Below are 23,424 nucleotides of genomic sequence, written 5' to 3'. Positions count from 1 at the left end.
ACTTGGGGCATGATGGCAGCCAATGGTGCACCCAGAGTGTGCCTAGAAGTCCAGTACCCAGACATGACCAATCAGCCAGAAAGCCATATGATGGGAGAAAGGGATTACCAGCCAGGAAGCAACCTGATGGCAGAAAGGAATTACAATTAGGGAGAATAGAGCTGTATTCTGAGACAGCTGGGACAACTGAGATACCCCCTGGAGAGGTGAAATTTGTTCCTCTCCAGCCTATGGATCCCTTACCTCCAGGCACAGTAGGCTTGACCATTTCACCTCTTTTTTGTACGTACAAAACAGTATCCATGCACATACTGATGTGGGAAACTGGGGAATGTGTAGATAATATCCCAGTCACTAATACAGGTAGACAATGTATGACTTATTACCCAGGAGAAATAGTAGCATCAGGTTTAGTCATACAGAATCCTAATAAGCAACCTGGTGATAGTCACCCAGATTCTGACTCCAGACCACAAAATCCAGAAATATACTGGACAGCAGCTGTAACAGCTGACCGACCTATGCTCACAATCTATATAAATGGCCTACCATTGGAAGGATTGGTAGACACAGGTGCAGATTGTACAGTTATTAGAGGTGCCAATTGGCCCAGTCACTGGCCAAAGATTAAAGCAAACACCTACATGTCTGGTGTAGGAGGATCAATAGCAGCTGAAGTTAGTGCTGCCCCTATGAGATGGACTTTTGAAGGCAAAACAGGAATTTTTACTCCTTTTATAGTTGAAAAAATCCCCATCAATCTGTGGGGAAGAGACGTTTTACAACAATTAGGGTTAAAAATGAGTACTTCGGTTTTTTAAGCAGGGCTGCTGTTGAAGGCCTGCCAACACTTTCACCTGTTCCTATCCAATGGAAAACTGATACACCAGTGCGGATAGAACAGTGGCCCTTCAGTAGCGATAAAATTCAGGCCTTATTAGATATAGTACAGGAGCAGCTTGAACAAGGGCATTTACAACCTTCTCTAAGACCTTGGAATTCCCCAGTGTTCGTTGTAAAAAAGAAATCGGGAAAATGGAGGATGCTCACTGATTTAAGAAAAGTGAATGAACAGATGGAAACTATGGGAACTCTTCAGCCTGGACTTCCATCAATTGCCTAGAGAGTGGCCTCTTTGGGTCATCGAGCAATTGGCTAAAAAAACCCAATTCAAATATAGAGGAGCCACAATAAGGATTACCCAGGATCTAGCAGCATCCACATTAAAGGATCAAAGGGCCTGGAATATGGTATTCTGAAAGGCTAAGGAACTCGGTATGCAACCAAAAATAACTTACCCAGCCAGAATGAGCATCTTTTTCCAGGGAAGAAGATGGTCATTCAACGAAATAAGCAAATTTCACTTATTTTTGATGAAAAAACCAGAACTTAACAAAAAGTTTGATCTACAAATATAGAACTCAAGAGAAACCTAAAAAGGTAAAAAGAAATCTTGGGAACTATATTTCTGCTATAAAGATGTATAAAGAATACATGTATACCTTGTTCTAGAAACTAGAGGTGGAAAGGACATTGTAACAGAAAAAGGGTAAAATGGGGGTACTACATCTCATGAAGAGGCAAAGGAAACCTATTATATCTAAGAGAAAGAATGGAGGGGGATGAATATAGTGGGTATCTTACTGCCATCAGAATTGGCTTTAAGAGAAAAATTTTAGATATATTCAATTTATGGTGAAACTTCTCCTATCTCACTGAAAAGTGAGAAGGGAAAAGTGAAAAGGGAAGGGAATATGGAAACTGTGAGGGAAAGGAATAAGGTAAGGGGAGGAATTCTAAGGTGGGGGAGGGATACTAAAAAGGGAGGGCTATGAGAAGCAAGTGGTGCTCACAAAATTAATACTGGGAAGGAGGGTAAGGAGGAAAGAAGGGAGAAAAGCATAAACTGGGGTTAACAAGATGGCAAGTAATACAGAATTGATAATTTTAACCACAAATATGAATGGGGTAAACTCCCCCATAAAGACGAAGTGGTTAGCAGAATGGATTAAAAGCCAGAATCCTACAATATGTTGTTTACAGGAAACACACCTGAAGCAGGGAGATACATGCAGAGTAAAGGTAAAAGGATGGAGCAAAATCTACTATGCTTCAGGTGAAGTCAAAAAAGCAGGGGTAGCCATCCTGATCTCAGATCAAGCAAAAGCAAAAACTGATCTAATTAAAAGAGATAAGGAAGGGCACTATATCTTGCTAAAGGGTAGCATAGATAATGAAGCAATATCAATATTAAACATATATGCATCAAGTGGTGTAGCATCTAAATTCTTAAAAGAGAAATTAAGAGAGCTGCAAGAAGAAACAGACAGCAAAACTATAATAGTGGGAGATCTCAACCTTGCACTCTCAGAATAAGATAAATCAAACTGCAAAATAAATAAGAAAGAAGTCAAAGAGTTAATAGAATACTAGAAAAGTTAGATATGATAGATCTCTGGAGAAAACGAAATGGAGACAGAAAGGAGTACACTTTCTTTTCAGCAGTTCATGGAACCTATACAAAAACTGACCACATATTAGGACATAAAAACCTCAAACTCAAATGCAGTAAGGCAGAAATAGTAAATACATCCTTTTCAGACCACGATGCAATGAAAATTACATTCAACAAAAAACCAGGGGAAAATAGACCAAAAAATAATTGAAAACTAGAGGTGGATGAAACAGCAAATCATAGACATAATAACTTCACCCATGAAAACGACAATAATGAGAAATCATACCAAAATGTATGGGATGCAGCCAAAGTGGTAATAAGGGGAAATTTCATGTCTCTAACATAAAATAGAGAAAGAGAAGGTCAATGAATTGGGCTTGCAACTAAAAATGCTAGAAAAGGAACAAATTAAAAACCCCCAGTCAAACACTAAACTTGAAATTCTAAAAATAAAAGGAGAGATCAATAAAATTGAAAGTAAAAAAACTATTGAATTAATTAATAAAACCAAGAGTTGGTTCTATGAAAAAACCAACAAAATAGACAAACCCTTAGCAAATCTGATTAAAAAAAGGAAAGAGGAAAATCAAATTGTTAGTCTTAAAAATGAAAAAGGAGAACTCACCACTAACAAAGAGGAAATTAGAGCAATAATTAGGAGTTACTTTGCCCAATTTTATGCCAATAAATTTGACAACTTAAATGAAATGGAAGAATACCTTCAAAAATACAGCTTGCCCAAACTAACAGAGGAAGAAGTAAATATCCTAAACAGTCCCATCTCAGAAAAAGAAATAGAACAAACTATCAACCAACTCCCTAAGAAAAAATCCCCAGGACCAGATGGATTTACATGTGAATTCTATCAAACATTTAAAGAACAATTAACTCCAATGCTATATAAACTATTTGAAAAAATAGGGATTGAAAGAGTCCTACCAAACTCCTTTTACAACACAAGACATGGTACTGATACCTAAACCAGGTAGGCTGAAAACAGAGAAAGAAAATTATAGACCAATCTCCCTAATGAATATGGATGCTAAAATCTTAAATAAAATATTAGCAAAAAGATTACAGAAAATCATCCCCAGGATAATACACAATGACCAAGTAGGATTTATACCAGGAATGCAGGGCTGGTTCAATATTAGGAAAACTATTAGCATAATTGACCATATCAATAACCAAACAAACAAAAACCATATGATCATCTCAATAGATGCAGAAAAAGCATTTGATAAAATCCAACATCCATTTCTAATAAAAACACTTGAGAATATAGGAATAAAAGGAAATATTCCATTTTTTCCCTTAAAATAGTCAGGAGCATATATTTAAAAGAGTCAGTATGCTTTGCAATGGGGAAAAGCTGGAACCTTTCCCAGTAAGATCTGGAGTGAAGCAAGGTTGCCCACTATCACCATTATTATTCAATATTGTATTAGAAACACTAGCCTCTGCAATAAGAGTCGAGAAAGAGATTAAAGGAATTAGAATAGGCAACGAAGAAACCAAACTATCACTCTTTGCAGATGATAAGATGGTATATCTAGAGAACCCCAGAAATTCTACTAAAAAGCTATTAGAAATAATTCATAACTTTAGCGAAGTAGCAGGATACAAAATAAATCCCTATAAATCCTCAGCATTTTTATACATCACCAACAAAATCCAACAGCAAGAGATACAAAGAGAAATTCCATTCAAAATAACTGTCGACAGCATAAAATAGTTGGGAATCTATCTACCAAAGGAAAATCAAGAATTATATGAGCAAAATTATAAAAATACTTTCCACACAAATAAAGTCAGATTTAAATAATTGGAAAAATATTAAGTGATCTTGAATAGGCCGAGCAAATATAATAAAGATGACAATACTCCCTAAACTAATCTTTTTATTTAGTGCTATACCAATCAGACTTCTAAGAAAATATTTTAATGATCTAGAAAAAATAACAACAAAATTCATATGGAACAATAAAAGGTCAAGAATCTCAAGGGAATTAATGAAAAAAAAAAATCAAATGAAGATGGCCTAGCTGTACCTGATGTAAAATTATATTATAAAGCAACGATCACCAAAACCATTTGGTATTGGCTAAGAAATCGATTAGTTGATCAGTGGAATAGGTTAGGTTCACTAGACAGAATAGTCAACTATAGCAATCTAGTGTTTGACAAACCCAAAGATCCTAATTTTTGGGATAAGAATTCATTATTTGATAAAAACTGCTGGAATAATTGGAAATTAGTATGGCAGAAATTAGGCATGGACCCACACTTAACACCATATACCAAGATGCCATGATTTAGGTATAAAAAATGAGATTATAAATAAATTAGAGGAACATAGGATAGTTTATCTCTCAGACTTGTGGAAGAGAAAGAAATTTGTGACTAAAGATGAACTAGAGACCATTACTGATCATAAAATAGAAAATTTTGATTACATCAAATTAAAAAGCCTTTGTACAAACAAAACTAATGCAAACAAGATTAGAAGGGAAGCAACAAACTGGGAAAACAGCTTCACAATTAAAGGTTCTGATAAAGGCCTCATTTCCAAAATATATAGAGAACTGACTCTAATTTGTAAGAAATCAAGCCATTCTCCAATTGATAAATGGTCAAAGGATATGAACAGACAATTTTCAGATGATGAAATTGAAACTATTTCCACTCATATAAAAGAGTGTTCCAAATCACTATTGATCAGAGAAATGCAAATTAAGACAACTCTGAGATAACTACTACATACCTGTAAAATTGGCTAAGATGACAGGAAAAAATAATGATGAATGTTGGAGGGAATGCGGGAAAACTGGGACACTGATGTATTGTTAGTGGAGTTATGAATGAATCCAACCATTCTGGAGAGCAATCTGGAATTATGTCCAAAAAGTTATCAAACTGTGCATACCCTTTAATCCAGCAGTGTTATTTCTGGGCTTATATCCCAAAGAAAAATTAAAGAAAGGAAAGGGATCTGTATGTGCCAAAATGTTTGTGGCAGCCCTGTTTGTTGTGGCTAGAAACTGGAAAATGAATAGATGCCCATCAATTGGAGAATGGTTGGGTAAATTGTGGTATGTGAATGCTATGGAATATTATTGTTCTATAAGAAATGACCAGCAGGATGAATACAGAGAGGCTTGGAGAGACTCATATGAACTGATGCTAAGTGAAATGAGTGGAACCAGGAGATCATTATATACTTTAATAACGATACTGTATGAAGATGTATTCTGATGGAAGTAGATTTCTTTGACAAAGAGACCTAACTCAGTTTCAATTGCTCAGTGATGGACAGAAGCAGCTATACCCAAAGAAAGAACACTGGGAAATAAATGTAAACTATTTGCATTTTTGTTTTTCTTCCCGGGTTCTTTTTACCTTCTGAATCCAATTCTCCCTGTGCAACAAGAGAACTGTTCGGTTCTGCAAACATATATTGTATCTAGGATATACTGCAACATATTTAACATATATGGGACTGTTTGCCATCTAAGGAAGGAGGTGGAGGGAGGGAAGGGAAAATTGGAACAGAACTGAGTGCAAAGGATAATGTTGTAAAAAATTACTCTGGCATGGGTTCTGTCAATAAAAATTATTATAAAATAAATAAATTAATTTAAAAAAAAAAGGAAAGGGGAAGGAGTAACATTCTTTCAGGAATACAGTCAAAGGAATTATTAGCATCTATGTTTCTGTACTAACACACTGCCATAGTATTTCTCATTGACCTTCTGAAATCTAAAAAGCACAAAAGGAAGAATGCTAGAAACATTCTGGGATTGTTTTCCATGATGTATCTTTACAGATATCACATGTAATTATAATGAATTTTTCTTTCACTTAACTACCGATCCTTGTTGAAAACCTGTTGAAAACCTGTTGTGTGTATCCATGGAAGCCTTTCTTTCTTTCAGGCCAGACTCCTCTTCACATGAGTTTTTTCACAAAAGCTCTTTTGTTTCTCTAGTGCCAGTCTCACTGATAGCTCACGCTTTTTTTTTTTTTTTCTCTTAAAGTATATCAAAGGCTTAACAATAAATCCATTCAAAAAAAAAATCTCAGTATCTCTATTTTTCTTCTCTCAGACAATCTGAATAAAGTCATTAGGATACATACATACATACATATATATATATATATATATACACACACATATATATTTAAAAGAGCCAGAACACTTAGGCAAGTTTTGCAAAGAGTGAAACAAAAGCAAGGAGAAGACCTTAGGAACATCTTATTTAGTCATTTGTCCGAATGGAAACAGAGAAAATTGCCAGTGATTTTTCTTGACCTAATGGTTACTTGTTACCTTTCACTATTTCCTGATCCATATTTCATTTTTTAATATTTAATGTTACTCCTTCCATTTGGTCTAGGTTTTTTTTATTTTTTATTTTCATTGGAGTGTGTGTGTGTGTGGGGGGGGGGTAATGAGAATTAAATTTGTAGCTACTTCCCTTTTCAAGAGTTGTGATGACTGACTATTTCTTATTCTTAATTTTTTAAGGAAGAAGGATGAAAAGTGTTTGATGTTTTCATGAGGAAAAGCATCATAAAACTTCAGGAAATATCAAAGAGAGATAAGAGTGACTCCAACATCCTGGTGGTCATTGCTTAGTCAACCTAATTTGGAAAAGACTAAGAATTAATGATGACTGATATATCTTTCTTCTTGGATTTCATCAGCACAGAGAGAGTTTAAAGGTTTAAACACCCTTAACATTAAAAAAAAAAAAAAAAAAAAGATAATTTTCAGGAACAACAGCTATCCTGCCGTCAGCACATAATTGCTTTGATAGTACTTTCATTTTTGGTAAATAAGTAAGTATTGGTAAATGGTAAATAAATAAGCAATAAAATAAACAAATTAAGAACCTGACAACCTGAATGAGCCTTGACAAAGGTCAGTCTTAAATCAGGTTGCTAGAGACAGTGCCAGTGCCTGTATTTGTTAAATAGCACTTTTCAACTAGTAACATTTTCTTTTACTTTTAGTGTTTTAATAGCAAAGCAATGATATATGAATCAGTTATACTCAAAACTCATTAAAGGTTAGGTCATTTGTTCTTATGCTAAAAGGCATAGAGGCTAAGGGCCCACATAGATCAATGTCCAATTCCCCAAAAGTCATGATACCCCTTTCCTTGATGATCTACCTTCATTTTTCTTCCTAAGGAAACTGGGATGTCCTTACAAAACCATAACCATTTTCTATTACAATAGTTATCTTGACTAACAGTGTCAAGAAACTTATAAATAAATTGAAGGACTTCAAAGGGTGCTTTATGCTTAGATGGTAATAAAAGACTGTCACTGCCATGATATTTAATATCACTGAACATTTTTGCTAATATCTCTATAGGCTGGTGATCAGGTGATTCCTTATCAACCCCAAGTTTTAAGAACATGTCAAGTGCTTTATAGGAGAAAGTATCATTACCCTAAATGACTATTATACTTCTCTAATTAGGGAGTGGTTAAATATGTAGGGATATCTGATCGTGAAATAATATTGCTGTGACAAACAGGTTGATTTTAGAAAACAAACTAACAAAAAACATGGAAAGATATTAAATAATGCAGAGTGAAATGAACAGAACCAAGAGAATGTAGTATAGAGTAACCACAATATTGTTCTAAGTGAATAAGTTTTATGAACATTCTAAGTTATATAAACATTCAAATCAAACTATAAAGGACTACTACCTACCTCCAGAGAAATAACTGATATATGGAAATATGTATTGTATGTTTCACCATATATATTTATATCAAATTTTTAGCCTTCTCTAAAGTGGGGATGAGGAGGGAAGGGGGACAATTCAGAATTCAAAATGTAACAAAAAATAAATCAAGTACATATTTAAAAATAACAACCCCCCCAATTAAATTAAATTTAAAAAAGCAAAGTCAAAGAGTGTTTTGATTTATAATTCTCATTCCCACCCGTTAGTTTCAACCAGCAGATGAGTTTCAGGAAAGTCAAGGGTCTGGTCTTGTGAATTCAAAAGTGAGTGCTGTGCTTTTTCATACCTGTCTACCTCTTCTTTAGATAATGGTGTCCTTCAGTCACAAACAATTTGAACTTGTAATTTTGCATGAGGTATAAATATATTCCCAATTTGAATAATAAAACATTCAATAGAGCAAAATTATAACCAGAATTAAATTGTTTGATGACAGGTGACTCATCATAAAACTCAAAATAGCTTTTTTTTTTTTTTAAACCTGCTGGTAATTTATTATCTTCCTCTGAACTTCCCAAACTTAGTTAAAAACAGAAACAGACACACACAAAAGCCAGAAAAACTATAAGAAGAAAAAAAAATGGTGCCATTATTTCTACTGTTGCACAAATAAAAACTACTGGAAGATATCCAAGAACATCTACTTTGATTATGAAGCTTCCAATCCAAATAAACATGAAATCTTATGAATGGGTATCTTAGAACTTTTCATTTTTAACTATAATACTGCCAAATAGGGGAGAAAGAATGGGGGTGGCCTAGTTGTATCTTTGTGCCTTTATGATTGCCATAATTTTTTGTTTAATCAAATTAAACAATCTGCATAAACTAAATTATTTAAGAAATTGATTTTTCTCAAATGAAGGTGGCCTAGATATACCAGATTTAAAATTATATTATAAAGCAGCAGTTACCAAGAACATTGGTATTGGCTAAGAAACAGACTAATTGATCAGTGGAATAGGTTAGGTTCAAAGGACAAAATAATCAATAACTTTAATAATCTAGTGTTTGGCAAACCTAAAGACCTCTGCTTTTGGGATAAGAACTCACTGTTTGACAAAAACTGCTGGGAAAATGGGAAATTAGTATGGCAGAAAGTAGGCATTGACCCACACTTAATATTGATAAGGTCAAAATGGGTTCATGACCTAGGCATAAAAAAATGAGATTATAAATAAATTAGAAGAACATAGAATAGTTTACCTCTCAGACCTGTGGAGGAGGGAGGAATTTTAGAGATTATTACTGATCACAAAATAGAAAATTTTGATTATATCAAATTGAAAAGCTTTTGTACAAACAAAACTAATGCAGACAAGATTAGAAGGGAAACAATGACCTGGGAAAAGATTTTTACAGTCAAAGTTCTGATAAAAGCTTCATTTCCAAAATATATAGAGAATTGACTCAAATTTATAAGAAATCAAGCCATTCTCCAATTGATAAATGGTCAAAGGATATGAACAGACAATTCTCAGACGTAGAAATTGAAATTATTTCTAGCCATATGAAAAAATGCTCCAAGTCACTATTAATCAGAAATGCTAATTAAGACAACTCTGAGATACCACTACATACTTATCAGATTGTCTAGAATGAGAAGGAAAGTAATGAGGAATGCTGGAGGGGATGTGGGAAAACTGGGACACTGATACATTGTTGGTGGAATTGTGAATACATCCAGCCATTCTGGAGAGAGATTTGGAACTATGCTCAAAAAGTTATCAAACTGTGCATACCCTTTGATCCAGCAGTGTTACTGTTGGGCTTATAAACAAAAGAGATAAAGAAGGGAAAGGGACTTGTATGTGCCAGAATGTTTGTGGCAGCCCTCTTTGTAGTGGCCAGAAACTGGAAACTGAGTGGATGTCCATCAATTGGAGAATGGCTGAGTAAACTGCAGTATATGAATATTATGGAATATTATTGTAAGGTAAGAAATGACCAGCAGGATGATTTCAGAAAGGCCTGGAGAGACTTACATGAACTGATGCTGAGTGAAATGAGGAGGACCAGGAGATTATTATATACTTCAACAACAATACTATATGATGATCAATTCTGATGGACGTGGCCCTCTTCAACAATAAGATGAACCAAATCAGTTCGACTAAAGCACTAATGAATTGAACCAGCTATACCCAGGGAAAGAACTCTGGAAAATGAGTATGAACCACTACACAGGATTCCCAATCCTCTATTTTTGTCTGCCTGCATTTTTTATTTCCTTCACAGGCTAATTGTACACTATTTCAAAGTCTGATTCTTTTTGTACAGCAAAATAACATGTATACGCATATTGTGTTTAACTTATACTTTAACATATTTAACGTGTATTGGTCAACCTGCCATCTGGGAGAGGGGGTGGGGGGAAGGAGAGGAAAAATTAGAACAAAAGGTTTTGCAATGATGAAAAATTACTCATGCATATATCTTGTAAATAAAAAGCTATAATAATAAAAAAAGAAATTGATTTTTCCTGCCATTACTGGAGGTTTGCCATCTTCAATCCAAATTCCTATGGGCAAAAGCAGGGAAAAAGTATGTAACATGAAGTGGACATTTTTTTTACTCTTATTCCCATAGTTTTTAAAGACTGCTGAAGATATTTCTTTTTTATCAGCTTTCCAGATTTTGCTATTATACATCTTCAAAAATTAAGCCTCTGAAAAATTAGTGTATCATAAAATGTTGTATTTTTTGTCTGATTAGGCAAATTAGTATCGTAGTGGAGAAGCTACCAATTCATGGTTATGAGGTCCTTCAAAATCTTCTAAGCCAAGTTAATTGTGTTCAATCCTGCCACGAATCTGGCAAAGAGACCAGGATGTTTAATTATATTCTAAGATAAGCACTTCCCCTTTGCCCTAGGGACTTTTGGTTTCATTCTTGTGGACTTTAATGGGAAAGACAAGCAGGCACAAGTCTTGCATGTTAAACTAAATTTAGAGGTGAACATACCACTATACATATTTTTGGATTAGGACTGTCACCTTATTACTTTCTTTGGAGTTTAGATAGATACCATAATTTTCTGAACTGAGGGATTAAGAATCACGTCACACTATTGCTTGTTTTTTTTTTTTTTTTTTTAAAGGCAGTTATGAGTTATACAGTAAATCAGACATCCAACACATTGACAGATGTCCTTGAGTGGGGTGGTTCATTTTTAGGTACTATGTTGCTGTATCAAGATTCCAAAACTAAGGGAATAGGGGCATAGAAATCAGCCAATCAACCAGCAAGTAAGTGACTTGCTGAAGTTTACACAGCTAGTATGTGTCTGAGGCCAGATTTGAACACATAATGATGGATCCTGTACTCTATTCACTGTGCCACTCTGTGTCTGACTCTTTGTGACCCCATTTGGTGTTTTCTTGGGAAAAGATACTCGAGTGGTCTGCCATTTCTTTCTCCAGCTCATTTTACAGATGAGGAAGGCAAACAGGGTTAAGGAACTTGCTCTGGGTCACACAGCTAGTAACTGTCTCAGCACAGATTTGATCCTAGGAAGAGAAGTCTTCCTGATTTCAAGTTCAGAACTCTATCCACAGCTCTACTCAGCTGCTAATGTGCAGGCACTGTAGTAAGCACAGAGATCCAAAAAAATGATGAAAGACAGTTCCCTAACCTTGAGGAGTTCATCCATCTAATCTGCAAACTCCTTTGTGAAAGAGAGTGAGAGCAAGAGAAAGAGGAAGGGAAAGAGGGAGAGAGAAAAAAAATCTTTGCATTTTTAAATTCCAAGAACATCAGGACTTCCATAAATTGACGAGGATAAAGAGTAAACTGGATAATTTGCATGGAAATTTTAGTCAGTCTGGAATCATTACTCATTAGCAAAAGGATCTATTGTGTGATTGTGTCATGAAAATAATATTTGGGAAAAAATAGAATATACCTTTTTTAGACTAAGTAGTGTCTAACTCATGCTATCCTCATGCTGTTCTGGTGAAACTGATGGAATCCAAGTATATGGCAATTTTTATCCTTGTGGAATATCATCTTACCAGGCTTGGTTCCCATCCTGACCTGTCATGGTCTTTTTGGTGGTACAAAAGAATGCTAGGCCTAGAGTAAGGACAGCTTGAGTTCTGCCCTCAGATATTTACTAGATGTGACCCTAGGCAAGTCACTTAACTTCTACCTGCCTTAGCATTCTCAGCTGAAAATGGAAATATTAAGAGCACTTAACTTTCAGTTTTTATGAGTATCTGATGAAATATTATTTCTAAAAAGTGTCTGGCACATGTAGGTGCCCTATCAATGCTCATTCTCTTTCCTTTTACTTACACAGTTACCAAACTGATATCACTTTTCATAGTAAAAGTAATAGGGAGCTACTGAAATTTATGCAGTGGAGATACAAGGACCAAGATAGTGCCTGCCCTCAAGAAGCACATAATAGAAGGGAGGAGACAATACACAAAGAACAGAGTACAAGCAATTTATACAATAAAGTTTTTAGAAATGGGCATGCAAGAAATATGATCTTATTTATTTTTAATAATTTTAGAAGCTTAGATTCTTTGGATCATTTCCAATGGTTAGAGATCAAAACAAGAAGAATCATGGTAAGGACTACAGGTGTAGAACATTAGGTCTGCCTTCAGCCAAATGAGAAAGAGTTTCTCTAAAGGGTTTCATATTTAGAAACTGGATCAACATTTATATTAGTCAGACTACATATAACATAAATTCCAGGAAATTCCAACTGCTAAATATTTATAACTCCTGAAGAATACAACTCCTTAAAGCCTACATCACCTATTCCCATATTAAAATTATTTAGCTATCTTTGTTTATTTCACATTCTTCCTATATCATTTTCATTGTTTTATTCTTCTTTTACCGGTCATTTAAACAGAAAAATTTTGGCTGTCATAACCTTTCCATATTTACATAAATAAACCAATTCTTTAGCTTTTTTATAAATGGAATGTTAAAAAAAAAAGGTAGAAAGTGCAATTACTTTAGGGTCTCAGATCATTTCAAGATTTAGAGTCAATTTTGAAGTACTTAAATTAATTCTATAAAACTTAACTTTAAATACAATTTTAACAATGATAGATTCTATCTCAACCAGCCTTTTACAGTCTCTAAAAATATGGAGGCCCAAAGTAGTTACCAAATGTAGCAGTTTCCTATCTCCTGGCAGAGATAATACTTTTCTCAAAGGAAAGGGAAAGGAAAACTTATTAATTCAACAACATTTACTATTAATTATTAATACTATTAATCATAATTATTTCTTATGTACATGTATTATTGTTGAGTCATTTTTCAGTCATGTCTGGCTCTTTGTGATTCCATTTGGGGTTTTCTTGACAGAGATAATGAGTTGATCTGCCATTTCCTTCTCCACCTCATTTTACAGATGAAGAACAGAGGCAAACAAGAGTTAAGTGTCCTGCCAGCATCATATAGCTATAAGTGTCTGGGGCCAGATTTGAACTCAATTCTGAGTCTTCCAATTCTAGGTCCAGAACGCTAATCCACTGTACCACCTGGTGGCTCCTACATACATAGATATGTAAAAATGGCACAAAATTATCAGTTTCTTTCCTCCAGAGTCACAGAAGTCCAGTGGCAAGACATAAATCAAGACTGGCCTGGGATCCAGTGAGCAATCTTAACCTTTCTAAATTAAGGTCTTTCCCAAGCCTTAGTTGGTCTAATGCAATTGTCCGTTCAAGGAATACGGGATAGCTAGATAAGAATTGAGACAAAAGATGGCCTTTCCAAAGTTGGATGCCTAACAGTGACATGCTTTATTGTGGAAGTGTCTTTGAGCATGAAAGCCAGAACATAGCCTAGGAAGGCCTAATACAATTCTCAAGTTAAAAGCTATGTTAAAAAAACAAACAAACGCTTTTTTTGGGGGGGAGGGGGGTGCTTGTTTCTATGATTTAATTCATATAGCAAGCTACCAGTGAAGAAACTCTCTATTATGTCATTCATTAACATAATCTAAGTATAACAGAGCAACCAGAAAATATTTTACTACTATATCCACAGCCCTAGTTACCATTAAATATAGTTTGACAGGTTAAACTTTGAGATGAAAGAGATTCTGAAATCTCAACTACAAGGAATCAAATGATAAGAGAGCTTTCATTTTACAGCAAGATTAAAACTAATGAAAAAAATGAATAAAAGCTGAAAAGAAAAAGCATGACCTCCATGGCTTTAGATGTAATGCAAAGTAATAGAGATCATTTATACATGTATACTGAATGAGTTAAAAATTGTAAAGCACCTAGCAGAGTGCCTGACACATTAACTCATTCAGTCCTCACAACAATCTTGGCAGGTAGGTAAGTACTAGCATTAGTCATATTTTACAGGTGAGGAAACTGAACTAAACAGAAGTTAAGTGATCTGTCCAGGGTCACACAGTGAGTAGGTAAAAATTGAATTCAGATCTTCTTGTTTCTAGACACAGAATTCCATCTACTGTGCCACCTGGCCACCTATGCTTATCCAGAATATCATACAATGCAGATGATACAGAAGAAAACAAGTGGTTCTCAGGTTCTATGCCAATGGTATCAGAAACTTCACTATGACATTATCATGATTTTGTTATTCTTGATCTATTTGTTTAATGATCAGAAGGCAATTGAGGGAGGGAGAGTGAAAGTTTGAGAAGAACTTTTCATCTTTTTTTTTTTCTTTTTTCTTAATAGCAGTTTTCTCTAATATTTGTCTAATCAGAAGATCCTTTTTATAATGAACACTGGTAATGTTCCAGATATTACTTAAATGAGCTCTAGGTCAGAGCAGGCTAGTGATCTATCTTTGAAAATATCAAAACACTGGGACTGTGGGAAGAAACCTATATTTCATCCTATGTTATCCTTGATTTAGGATGGCTCTTCCTAAAAGAGTCAGAAAAGATTAAGACAGTTTAAATAATGCATAGTTTAAAAAAAGAAGCACATCCAAAGCCACAATAATAATTACTCTCTCCCACTTAATTAAAGAGCAGTGACTCACCTACAATCTCAGCTTTTCTGTCTCTTCAAACAGGACAAGACTAATTTGTTTTCTTGTATGTCTATAAACCCAGGGAAGTGCTGCTCCCTCTGAGTAAATATGGGATATTCCAAAAGTCTGTCTTAGTAAGCTTTCATGAAGCTTAAAACTTTTGGAACAGCTCATATACGAACTGGAGTTCAATCCAGGGCATGTATAGAAAAGGAAAGGTCAGAACTGGGAAGTAAGGAGAAAGGACATTTTCGTTTACAAATTGGGTAAGGATCAGGACTTGGAGCTGGAAGGGATCGAGGCAAAGCCCTGAGGTGGATCAATGCCCCTGCTCTTCCATTCTTAAGTTTCCTCTTCTATTCCACTTCAGTTGTTAAGTGTTCTTATTCTCTTTTTTCCTTTTTATCAAAGAATCACTGACTTAGAGCGGGAAGGGGCCTCAGTGCTATCTAATTTGACCCTCCTCATTTTAGAGTTGAAGAAACTTGAAGCATGAAGTTAAATGACTTACCAGAGTCACATAGATAGGAAGGTGGGTCTTGAACTCAGGTCTTTTTTTTTTTTTTTTTACTTTTTTTTTTTTTTTTTTTTTTTTTAGCTTTCCTTATTAATTGATCCCTCCATTCTTTATTTTTGTTACTTTCCTCATTTTAATTTTGCTGTTGGGGGCAGTGATCATTAAATGAATTGACTGGATGCTGAGGAAGAGAAAATAAAACTGATCATAAGCATCTTTCTGAATCTGAGTAAATATACTTCTGTATTGGCCCTTTCTTATAACCTGAGTTCATTATTTTATTTCTTGCATTCTCTGTTCTAGAGGTAATGGAACATAGAGAATAAAAGTCATTCTCAAGAGATATGGCAATCTTGATTCAAGTTCTTTTTTCTAACAGGTACTGGCTATGTGGCTCTGAAAGTCACCTGAAGAATGGAAATTGCAGAATAGTTTTAAATCTATATTTGTAGATGAGTAAAACCATAGTAGGCCAGTGAAATCACAGATCACAACAACAACAACAACTCCACACCCTTTAGTTACTTTCCCATTTTCACCTTTTCTCAGCTTTCTTTATTTTATCTTTACTCTTTATACCTTTGGCTTGGCAATTTTCCTAAAATTATAGGCACTAAAGAAGAATTACAGGTATGGAAACATAGAAGCTCATAGTTTCAAAGTTGGAAAGACCCTTCAAAGACCTACACCTGAAAAAAAAAATTCCTTCTAAAGCCTACTGGGACATTAGACTACATTTAAAGGCAACCAATGAGAGGGAAGTCCCACTAATCCAAAAGAAGCTCCACTGTACTTTGGGACAACCCTACCTCTTAATGAGTTTCTTTTTATATCAAGCCTGAATTTGTTTCTCTCAAAGATGGGTGATACATTTCAGGGACACAAGAGATAGGATGATCAGGAAGAAACCAGATTTACTTATCAGGTAACATTAATTTCCAAAGGCATATACTTCATTTTAGAATATCACAGACATTTATAAAAATTTTTGCTGCATCCCTAGGAAGTCAGTTTAGACGCACTGAATAAAAAGGCCTCAGATTTTTTTTTCCTGGCAAATTTTTCTCAAAATTAGGTTTGCAGGATCATCACAAGAGATATGCTGCCTTATTACCTATTCACAAATCTCTCTGCTTCCACTTGATTCCAAGAGAGCATAGGGAATGGTCAGTGCTACCCCACAACCTGCAATTCCATGTACTAACAAAACTCACCTTCTGGAAAACATGACAGAATTGTTCCTCCTAAAGGCTGCGTGACCCAGGAGGCCCTGCCTCTCTCTTTTTCCTTCCTTTTTTCCCCTCCCAGAACATTTAAAAGGCACTCTAAAAACAAATATGAAGTATACTCCTTTTCTCAATATTCTTGAATGAACAAAATGTATAAAGATCTATTCCAGTACTTTTGTAAAAATGTACCTGAAGGCATTTCTAGAAATGTGGGGGTGTGCATGGGTATATTTGAGAGAGATATAGGTAGTGTAGACTCTTCTACCCTTTTTATTGTTGAAAGAAGCCTTCTGGAAATTCCAAAACATTTCTTACTTTAGTCATGCACTGCTTCAACAGAAAAGGAAGCTATATTAGGGAAAACAGTACTCCTCTTTTTTTTTTTTTAAATTTTTCCTTAAGATTAAAGGATACTCCTCAGTGTTTCGAATATCAACCACCAGCAGCTTGGGTTTACTGGATTTTGTTTTCTTGGTAGGCGTTTTGAAATGGCTTGTGCCAGTCAGCTCACACAAGTCAATCAGATCCTCTGCTGATATCCGTGGTGACACCTCTGACTTCAGGTCATTCAGCTGGATAGATTCTCTGGACTGGAAAACATATAGAAGTTAAACAAAATTAGGTTTGGGAAAAACCAAAACAAAACAAGGAAAGATAAGCTGAAGAATCAGGTTACAATCTAAACATAGTTTTTGTATCATAAGAATTAACAATATGAAATAAGTGGCACTGATGGGAGAAACTAATGATCTCACTGGATTTAAACCATATGATAACCAAATGAGTACTTAAACATGTTAAATTTGCCAGAGTAATTACAACATTAAATGGGTACCTATGTCTATGTTTAGTCTATGGGTGGAAAATATGAAGAAGAGAGTACAATTAAAAGTAATCAGTTGTCAATTTTTATAAAGCACTTTAAAAGTTATAAAGTTTTACATGCACATTTGATCATTACAGCAATCTTGTAAAGAACGTTATCCTTTTTTCCAATAAGAAAACCAAGGATCAGGGAGGTCATGTGACTTGTCCATCACAAATGTCACAGTCTCATTTTGAGCCTAGGTTTTTCTTCATTTAGTACTCTCTTCTATGACATACTTTTAAAAAAACTGATTTATTAGATGTTGGGGATACCACCTACATTCTAGCTAGGTATTTTTAGTATAAAAGAGGATATTAAGACAGCTAGAGGTTGTTTTGACCTAAGCCAGTATATAATCGTTCAATTAAGTTTCCTTATTTATTACACCAAATTTCAATTGCAACTATTTGAAATCTGGTATATTGGCTTAGTCAAATAAGACAAGTCTTAACTCTTCAAAGTATTAGAATATTAGAGAAACATACGGGCACATCCTATTATAGCAATGTTCTAGTGGATACAGGAGACATTCTCAAAGGATACTCCTACATGTTTTTCTCTTTTTTTCACCCCATTTCCCCCTCCTGTTTCTTCCTCTCAATGTCCTTTTCCCCCTTCCCTTAATATTTGGCCTTTGATTATAGCAGAGGCCCATCAAGGCATCCTTAGCATTACTAGTTAGTGGCTCTTAAAATGATAGCATTTTTAGAATTGGAAAGGATCTCAGCTATTATCCAAGTGCAGCCTATAGAGGAAAGGGATTTACTAACTTCTTATATCCTTCCTTCCCAAATGATGCCCCCCCCCATTTCCTTTAATTAATGCTTCTTATATATCCCAGCTTTTTAAACTGTGAGTTGTGACCTCATAAAGAAACTTGTAATTGAATTTGGGGGTCATAAAATTATGTTTTATTGTCAATAAATGTTTAATTTGTATACCTATCTTATATACCTATATACTCAGGTTCATGTAAAAATTTGTTGAGATGAGAAAGGGTTGTGAGTGGAAAAAGTTTCAGAAACTCTAGTCTGGATGACCACTAAAGTCTCTTCCTTTGATGTTATTTTCTCTATCTTACAGAGCCCTTTTCTATAACTTATTCTGTCTACTTTCAAATTTCCACACAGCACAAGAGATAGAAGGATATCTTGGTCATTCTAGTTCTCTCTTTGGGCAGGTAGGGATTTGGATAGAGAACCAATTCTGGAGCCAGGAGGACTCATCTTTGTGAGTTCAAATCTGGTCTTAAATACTTATTGGCTGTACAAGTCACTTCACCCTGTTTGCCTTAGTTTCCTCATTTATAAGATGAGCTGGAGAAATAACAAACCATTGCAGTATCTGAGTTAGACATGACTGAACAACAACAAATCCTTTCTTCACATGAATAAAGGTTATTTTGTCAAGTGAAACTTTTTTTTTAACAAATAGGTGAAAAATAAGCAGATAATTTAAAGATTAAAAAAAGCAAACTAATGTAGTTTCACTTGATGCTGCTACATATGTCTTTCTAGTTACAAGTGACAAAAATTCTCGAAGCAGGGAAGATCACAGACAAGGAAATTAAATATGAAATATGATAGATATGTATAACATGTCTGTGATTTCAGACTATCTGTCCCTCATTTTTCAAGACTTTTTTTGATTTCTGGAGAATCAAAATAGTTTCATCAAGACAGTATTTTTTGTATTTAGAGCCTGTCCCTCATTTAAAAAAATGTTTACATGCACATGCATATCCTCATACAATTTTCATGTGTTATGAAACCTAAACTTTTGTTCAATTAATAGATTATTCTGGAATTTCTTATCCTATGCTTTTATCCACTTCATTGAAAGGGGGTGGTGGTGGGGTTGGGAGTGAAGAAAAGGATATACTCTTTTCCTAATGTAATACCAGTAAAAGACTACAAGCTCCCAATTGCTGCAGTAGACACCAGCCACCCTAAGGGGAAAGAAACCATCAGTAAATTAATAGTAGCATTGCTGTAGAAGTGCAGGACTGAAAATCGGGGTCTAAGGTCTTCTTTCATTAACAGAGAAGGAATGGGATTGGGAAGAATTAAAGTCTGATCCTAATATTAACCATAAATCTACAGAAACCTAACCATAATCTACAGAAATACTGACTTCCTTTGAATGCCCAGGACAGATAGAATTTTCTTATAAATGTCCATTAATACTAAGTGCTATTCAAAAAGGGCCATTAATACTAAACTTGGTGCCACTTGACAAATAGGTTTATAATTTGATCACAAAATTGTATTCCTACCTCCCACTTACAGTAAAAGTAGCAGAAATATTAAATTATAATGCTTACTACTTTATTTTTCTACCATTCTTAAAAAAGTAAATTACCTTTCATGTTTATATTATTTAAAAAGGTATTTAAAAAGGTACTTTAAACTAGTAAAGGTAAACTACCTTTAAAAAGTTAACTAGTATCAGGGATACTGTGGCTATTCAATTCTGAGCTGCTAATTTACATGAAGCATGGAAGCAAATTGTAAAAAGCACTGATACCCTACTGCACAGTCTCCATTTGTCTTATCTCCATTTATATCTATTTTTGTTTTTTTCTCTAATTTTCATCTACTAGAAGGAAACATCCCTTCAGTTCTGTTGCAGGCTTGCAAATAAACTGTCAATATGTGCCAGAAAGAAATTAGGCAGATTATTATCTAAGAATCAACTTCATTAGTTTAAAAATAGCTGTTTTAAGCACAGTTTATATTCTTTTCTTTTTTAAAAAAATTATTATAGCTTTTTATTTACAAAACATATGCATGGATAATTTTTCAACATTGACACTTGCAAAACCTTCTCTTCCAACTTTTCCCCTCTTTTCCCCCATCCCCTATCCTAGATGGCAGGTAATCCAATACATGTCAAATATGTAAAAGTATATGTTAAATCCAATATATACATACACAGATTTGTACAGTTATCTTGCTGCATAAGGAAAATCAAATCTAGAAAGAAAGAAAAAACCTGAGAAAGAAAACAAAAATGCAAGCAAACAATAATAGAAAGAGCAGAAATGTTATGTTGTGGTCCATACTCATTTCCCAGAGTTCTCTCTCTAGGTGTAGCTGATTCTCTTCATTACTGAACAATTGGAACTGGTTTGAATCATCTCATTGTTGAGCATCCATCAGAGTTGATCATCTTTAATCTTGTTGTTGCAGTGTATAATGATCTCCTGGTTCTGCTTATTTCACTTAGCATCAATTCATATAAATCTCTCCAGGCATCTCTAAACTCATCCTGCTGGTCATTTCTTACAATAATATTTCATTACAATATACCACGATTTATTTAGACATTCTTTGATAAATGGGCAGTCATTCAATTTCCAGTTCCTAGACACTATAAAAAGGGCTGCCACAAACATCTCTGCACACGTGGGACCCTTTCCCTTCTTTAAGATCTCTTTGGGATATAAACCCAGTAGTAACACTGCTGGATCAAAGGGTATGCACAGTTTGATAACTTTTTGAGCATAGTTTCAAATTGCTCTCAAGAGTGGTCAGATCCATTCACAACTCTATCAACAATGTATCAGTGTCCCAGTTTTTCCACATCCCCTCCAACATTCACCATTATCTTTTCCTATCCTCTTAGCCAATTTGAGAGGTGTGTAGTGGTATCTCAAGAGTTGTCTTAATTTACATTTCTCTGATCAATAATGATTTGGAGCACCTTTTCATATGACTAGAAATAGTTTCAAGTTTTTCATCTGAAAATCGTCTGTTCATATCCATTTATCAACTGGAGAATGGTTTGATTTCTTATAAATTTGGGTCAATTTTCTATATATTTTGAAAATGAGGCCTTTATCAGCACCTTTGAATGTAAAAATATTTTTTCAGTTTTCAGTTTATTGCTTCCCTTCTAATCTTGTCTGCATTAGTTTTGTTTGTACAAAAACGTTTTAACTCAATATAATCAAAATTATCTATTTTGTGATCAATAATGATCTCTAGTTCTTTGGTCACAAATTCCTTCCTCCTCTACAAGTCTAAGAGGTAATCTATCCTATGTTCTTTTCATTTTTTTATAATCTGATTCTTTATGTCTAGATCATGAACCAATTTTGACCTTATCTTGGTATATGTTGTTTAGTGTGGGTCAATGCCTAGTTTCTGCCATACTAGTTTCTAATTTTCCCAGCAGTTTTTGTCAAATAGTGAATTTTTATCCCAAAAGCTGGGGTTTTTGGATTTGCCAAACACTAGATTACTATAGTTATTGACTATTTTGTCTTGTGAACCTAACCTATTCCACTGATCAACTAGTCTTATTTCTTAGCCAGTACCAAATGGTTTTGATGACCACTGCTTTACAATATAGTTGTTAGATCTGGTACAGCTAGGCCACCTTCATTTGATTTTTTTTTTCATTAGTCTCTTGAAATTCTTGACCAGCAAAATAGTTTATTGGGAGTTTCACTGGTATCGCACTAAATAAATAGATAATTTTAGGTAGTTTTGTCATCTTTATTGTATTTGCTCGACCTATCCAAGAGCACTTAAAATTTTTCCTATTGTTTAGATCTGACTTTATTTACAAGTGTTTTGTAGTTTTGCTCATATAGTTCCTGACTTTCCCTTGGCAGATAGATTCCTAAATATTTTATATTATTGACTGTAGAGCACGGGCTATTTCTCTGGAGGGTTTCAGAGTTAGCCATAGTCAGGATAAACCAAAGTCTTTAGGGGGAGAAGTGAAAGAAGCAGTCAAGCAGAATCCTAGATTCGAGAATCGGGAGTCACCAATTTCTCTTCTCCTCGTCCGGCCGTCAAGTGACTCTGCCCTCTGTCCCTCTGCCCTCCAATCTTTGCCTATGATTATCTTAACACCAAATATTCAGCAAGCACCAACAGTGAGAAGAGCCATTTATCCAAATATATGCTAATAGAGTCATTGTCTCACATCGAATAGGTAATTAGCCTTAAGTGCTTGGGTGTCTGATTCAAGCATACCTCTTTGGAGTTTCAGCTCTCTACATCTCCTGCTTCTTTTGTTTTAGAATATAGGTGGTCACACCCTCCCTGACCTCTTATTTCTAATAGCTTTTTAGTAGATTTTCTGGGGTTCTCTAAATATACCATCATATCATCTAAAAAGAGTGATAATTTGGTTTCCTCATTACCTACTCTAATTCCTTTAATCTCTTGTTCATCTCTTATTGCCAAAGCTAGCATTTCTAATACAATATTGAATAGTAATGGTGATAGTGGGCAACTTTGTTTCACTCCTGATCTTATTGAGAATGGTTCAGTTTATCCCCATTACATATGATGCTTACACATGGTTTTGAATAGATGCTACTGACTATTTTAAAGAAAAGTCAATTTATTCCTATACTCCCTAGTGTTTTTAATAGGAATGGATGTTGGATTTTATCAAATGCTTTTTCTGCATCTATTGAGATGATCATATGGTTTTTGTTAATTTGGTTATTGATATAGTTAATTATATTAATAGTTTTCCTAATATTGAACCAGCCCTGAATTCCTGGTATAAATCCTACTTGATCATGGTGTATTATCCTGAGGATAATTTTTTGTAATCTCTTTGTTAAT

General features: G+C 34.6%; 1 protein-coding gene across 3 annotated transcripts in view; it reads right to left on the bottom strand.

Moving 5' to 3' along the window:
* The window catches only part of TBCK (TBC1 domain containing kinase), a 640,231-nt gene that overhangs the window by 348,075 nt on the left and 268,732 nt on the right, over nucleotides 1-23,424 (bottom strand). For all 3 annotated transcript variants that reach the window (XM_051967429.1, XM_051967428.1, XM_051967430.1), the window contains one exon: nucleotides 17,380-17,555. In XM_051967429.1, coding sequence (XP_051823389.1) covers nucleotides 17,380-17,555 — 176 coding nt within the window. The remainder of the gene's footprint in view (nucleotides 1-17,379; nucleotides 17,556-23,424) is intronic.

Source organism: Antechinus flavipes, chromosome 6 (genome assembly GCF_016432865.1).
Source record: "Antechinus flavipes isolate AdamAnt ecotype Samford, QLD, Australia chromosome 6, AdamAnt_v2, whole genome shotgun sequence".
In the NCBI taxonomy this organism is placed as follows: domain Eukaryota; kingdom Metazoa; phylum Chordata; class Mammalia; order Dasyuromorphia; family Dasyuridae; genus Antechinus; species Antechinus flavipes.
This window is presented reverse-complemented; position numbering and strand designations above follow the sequence as displayed.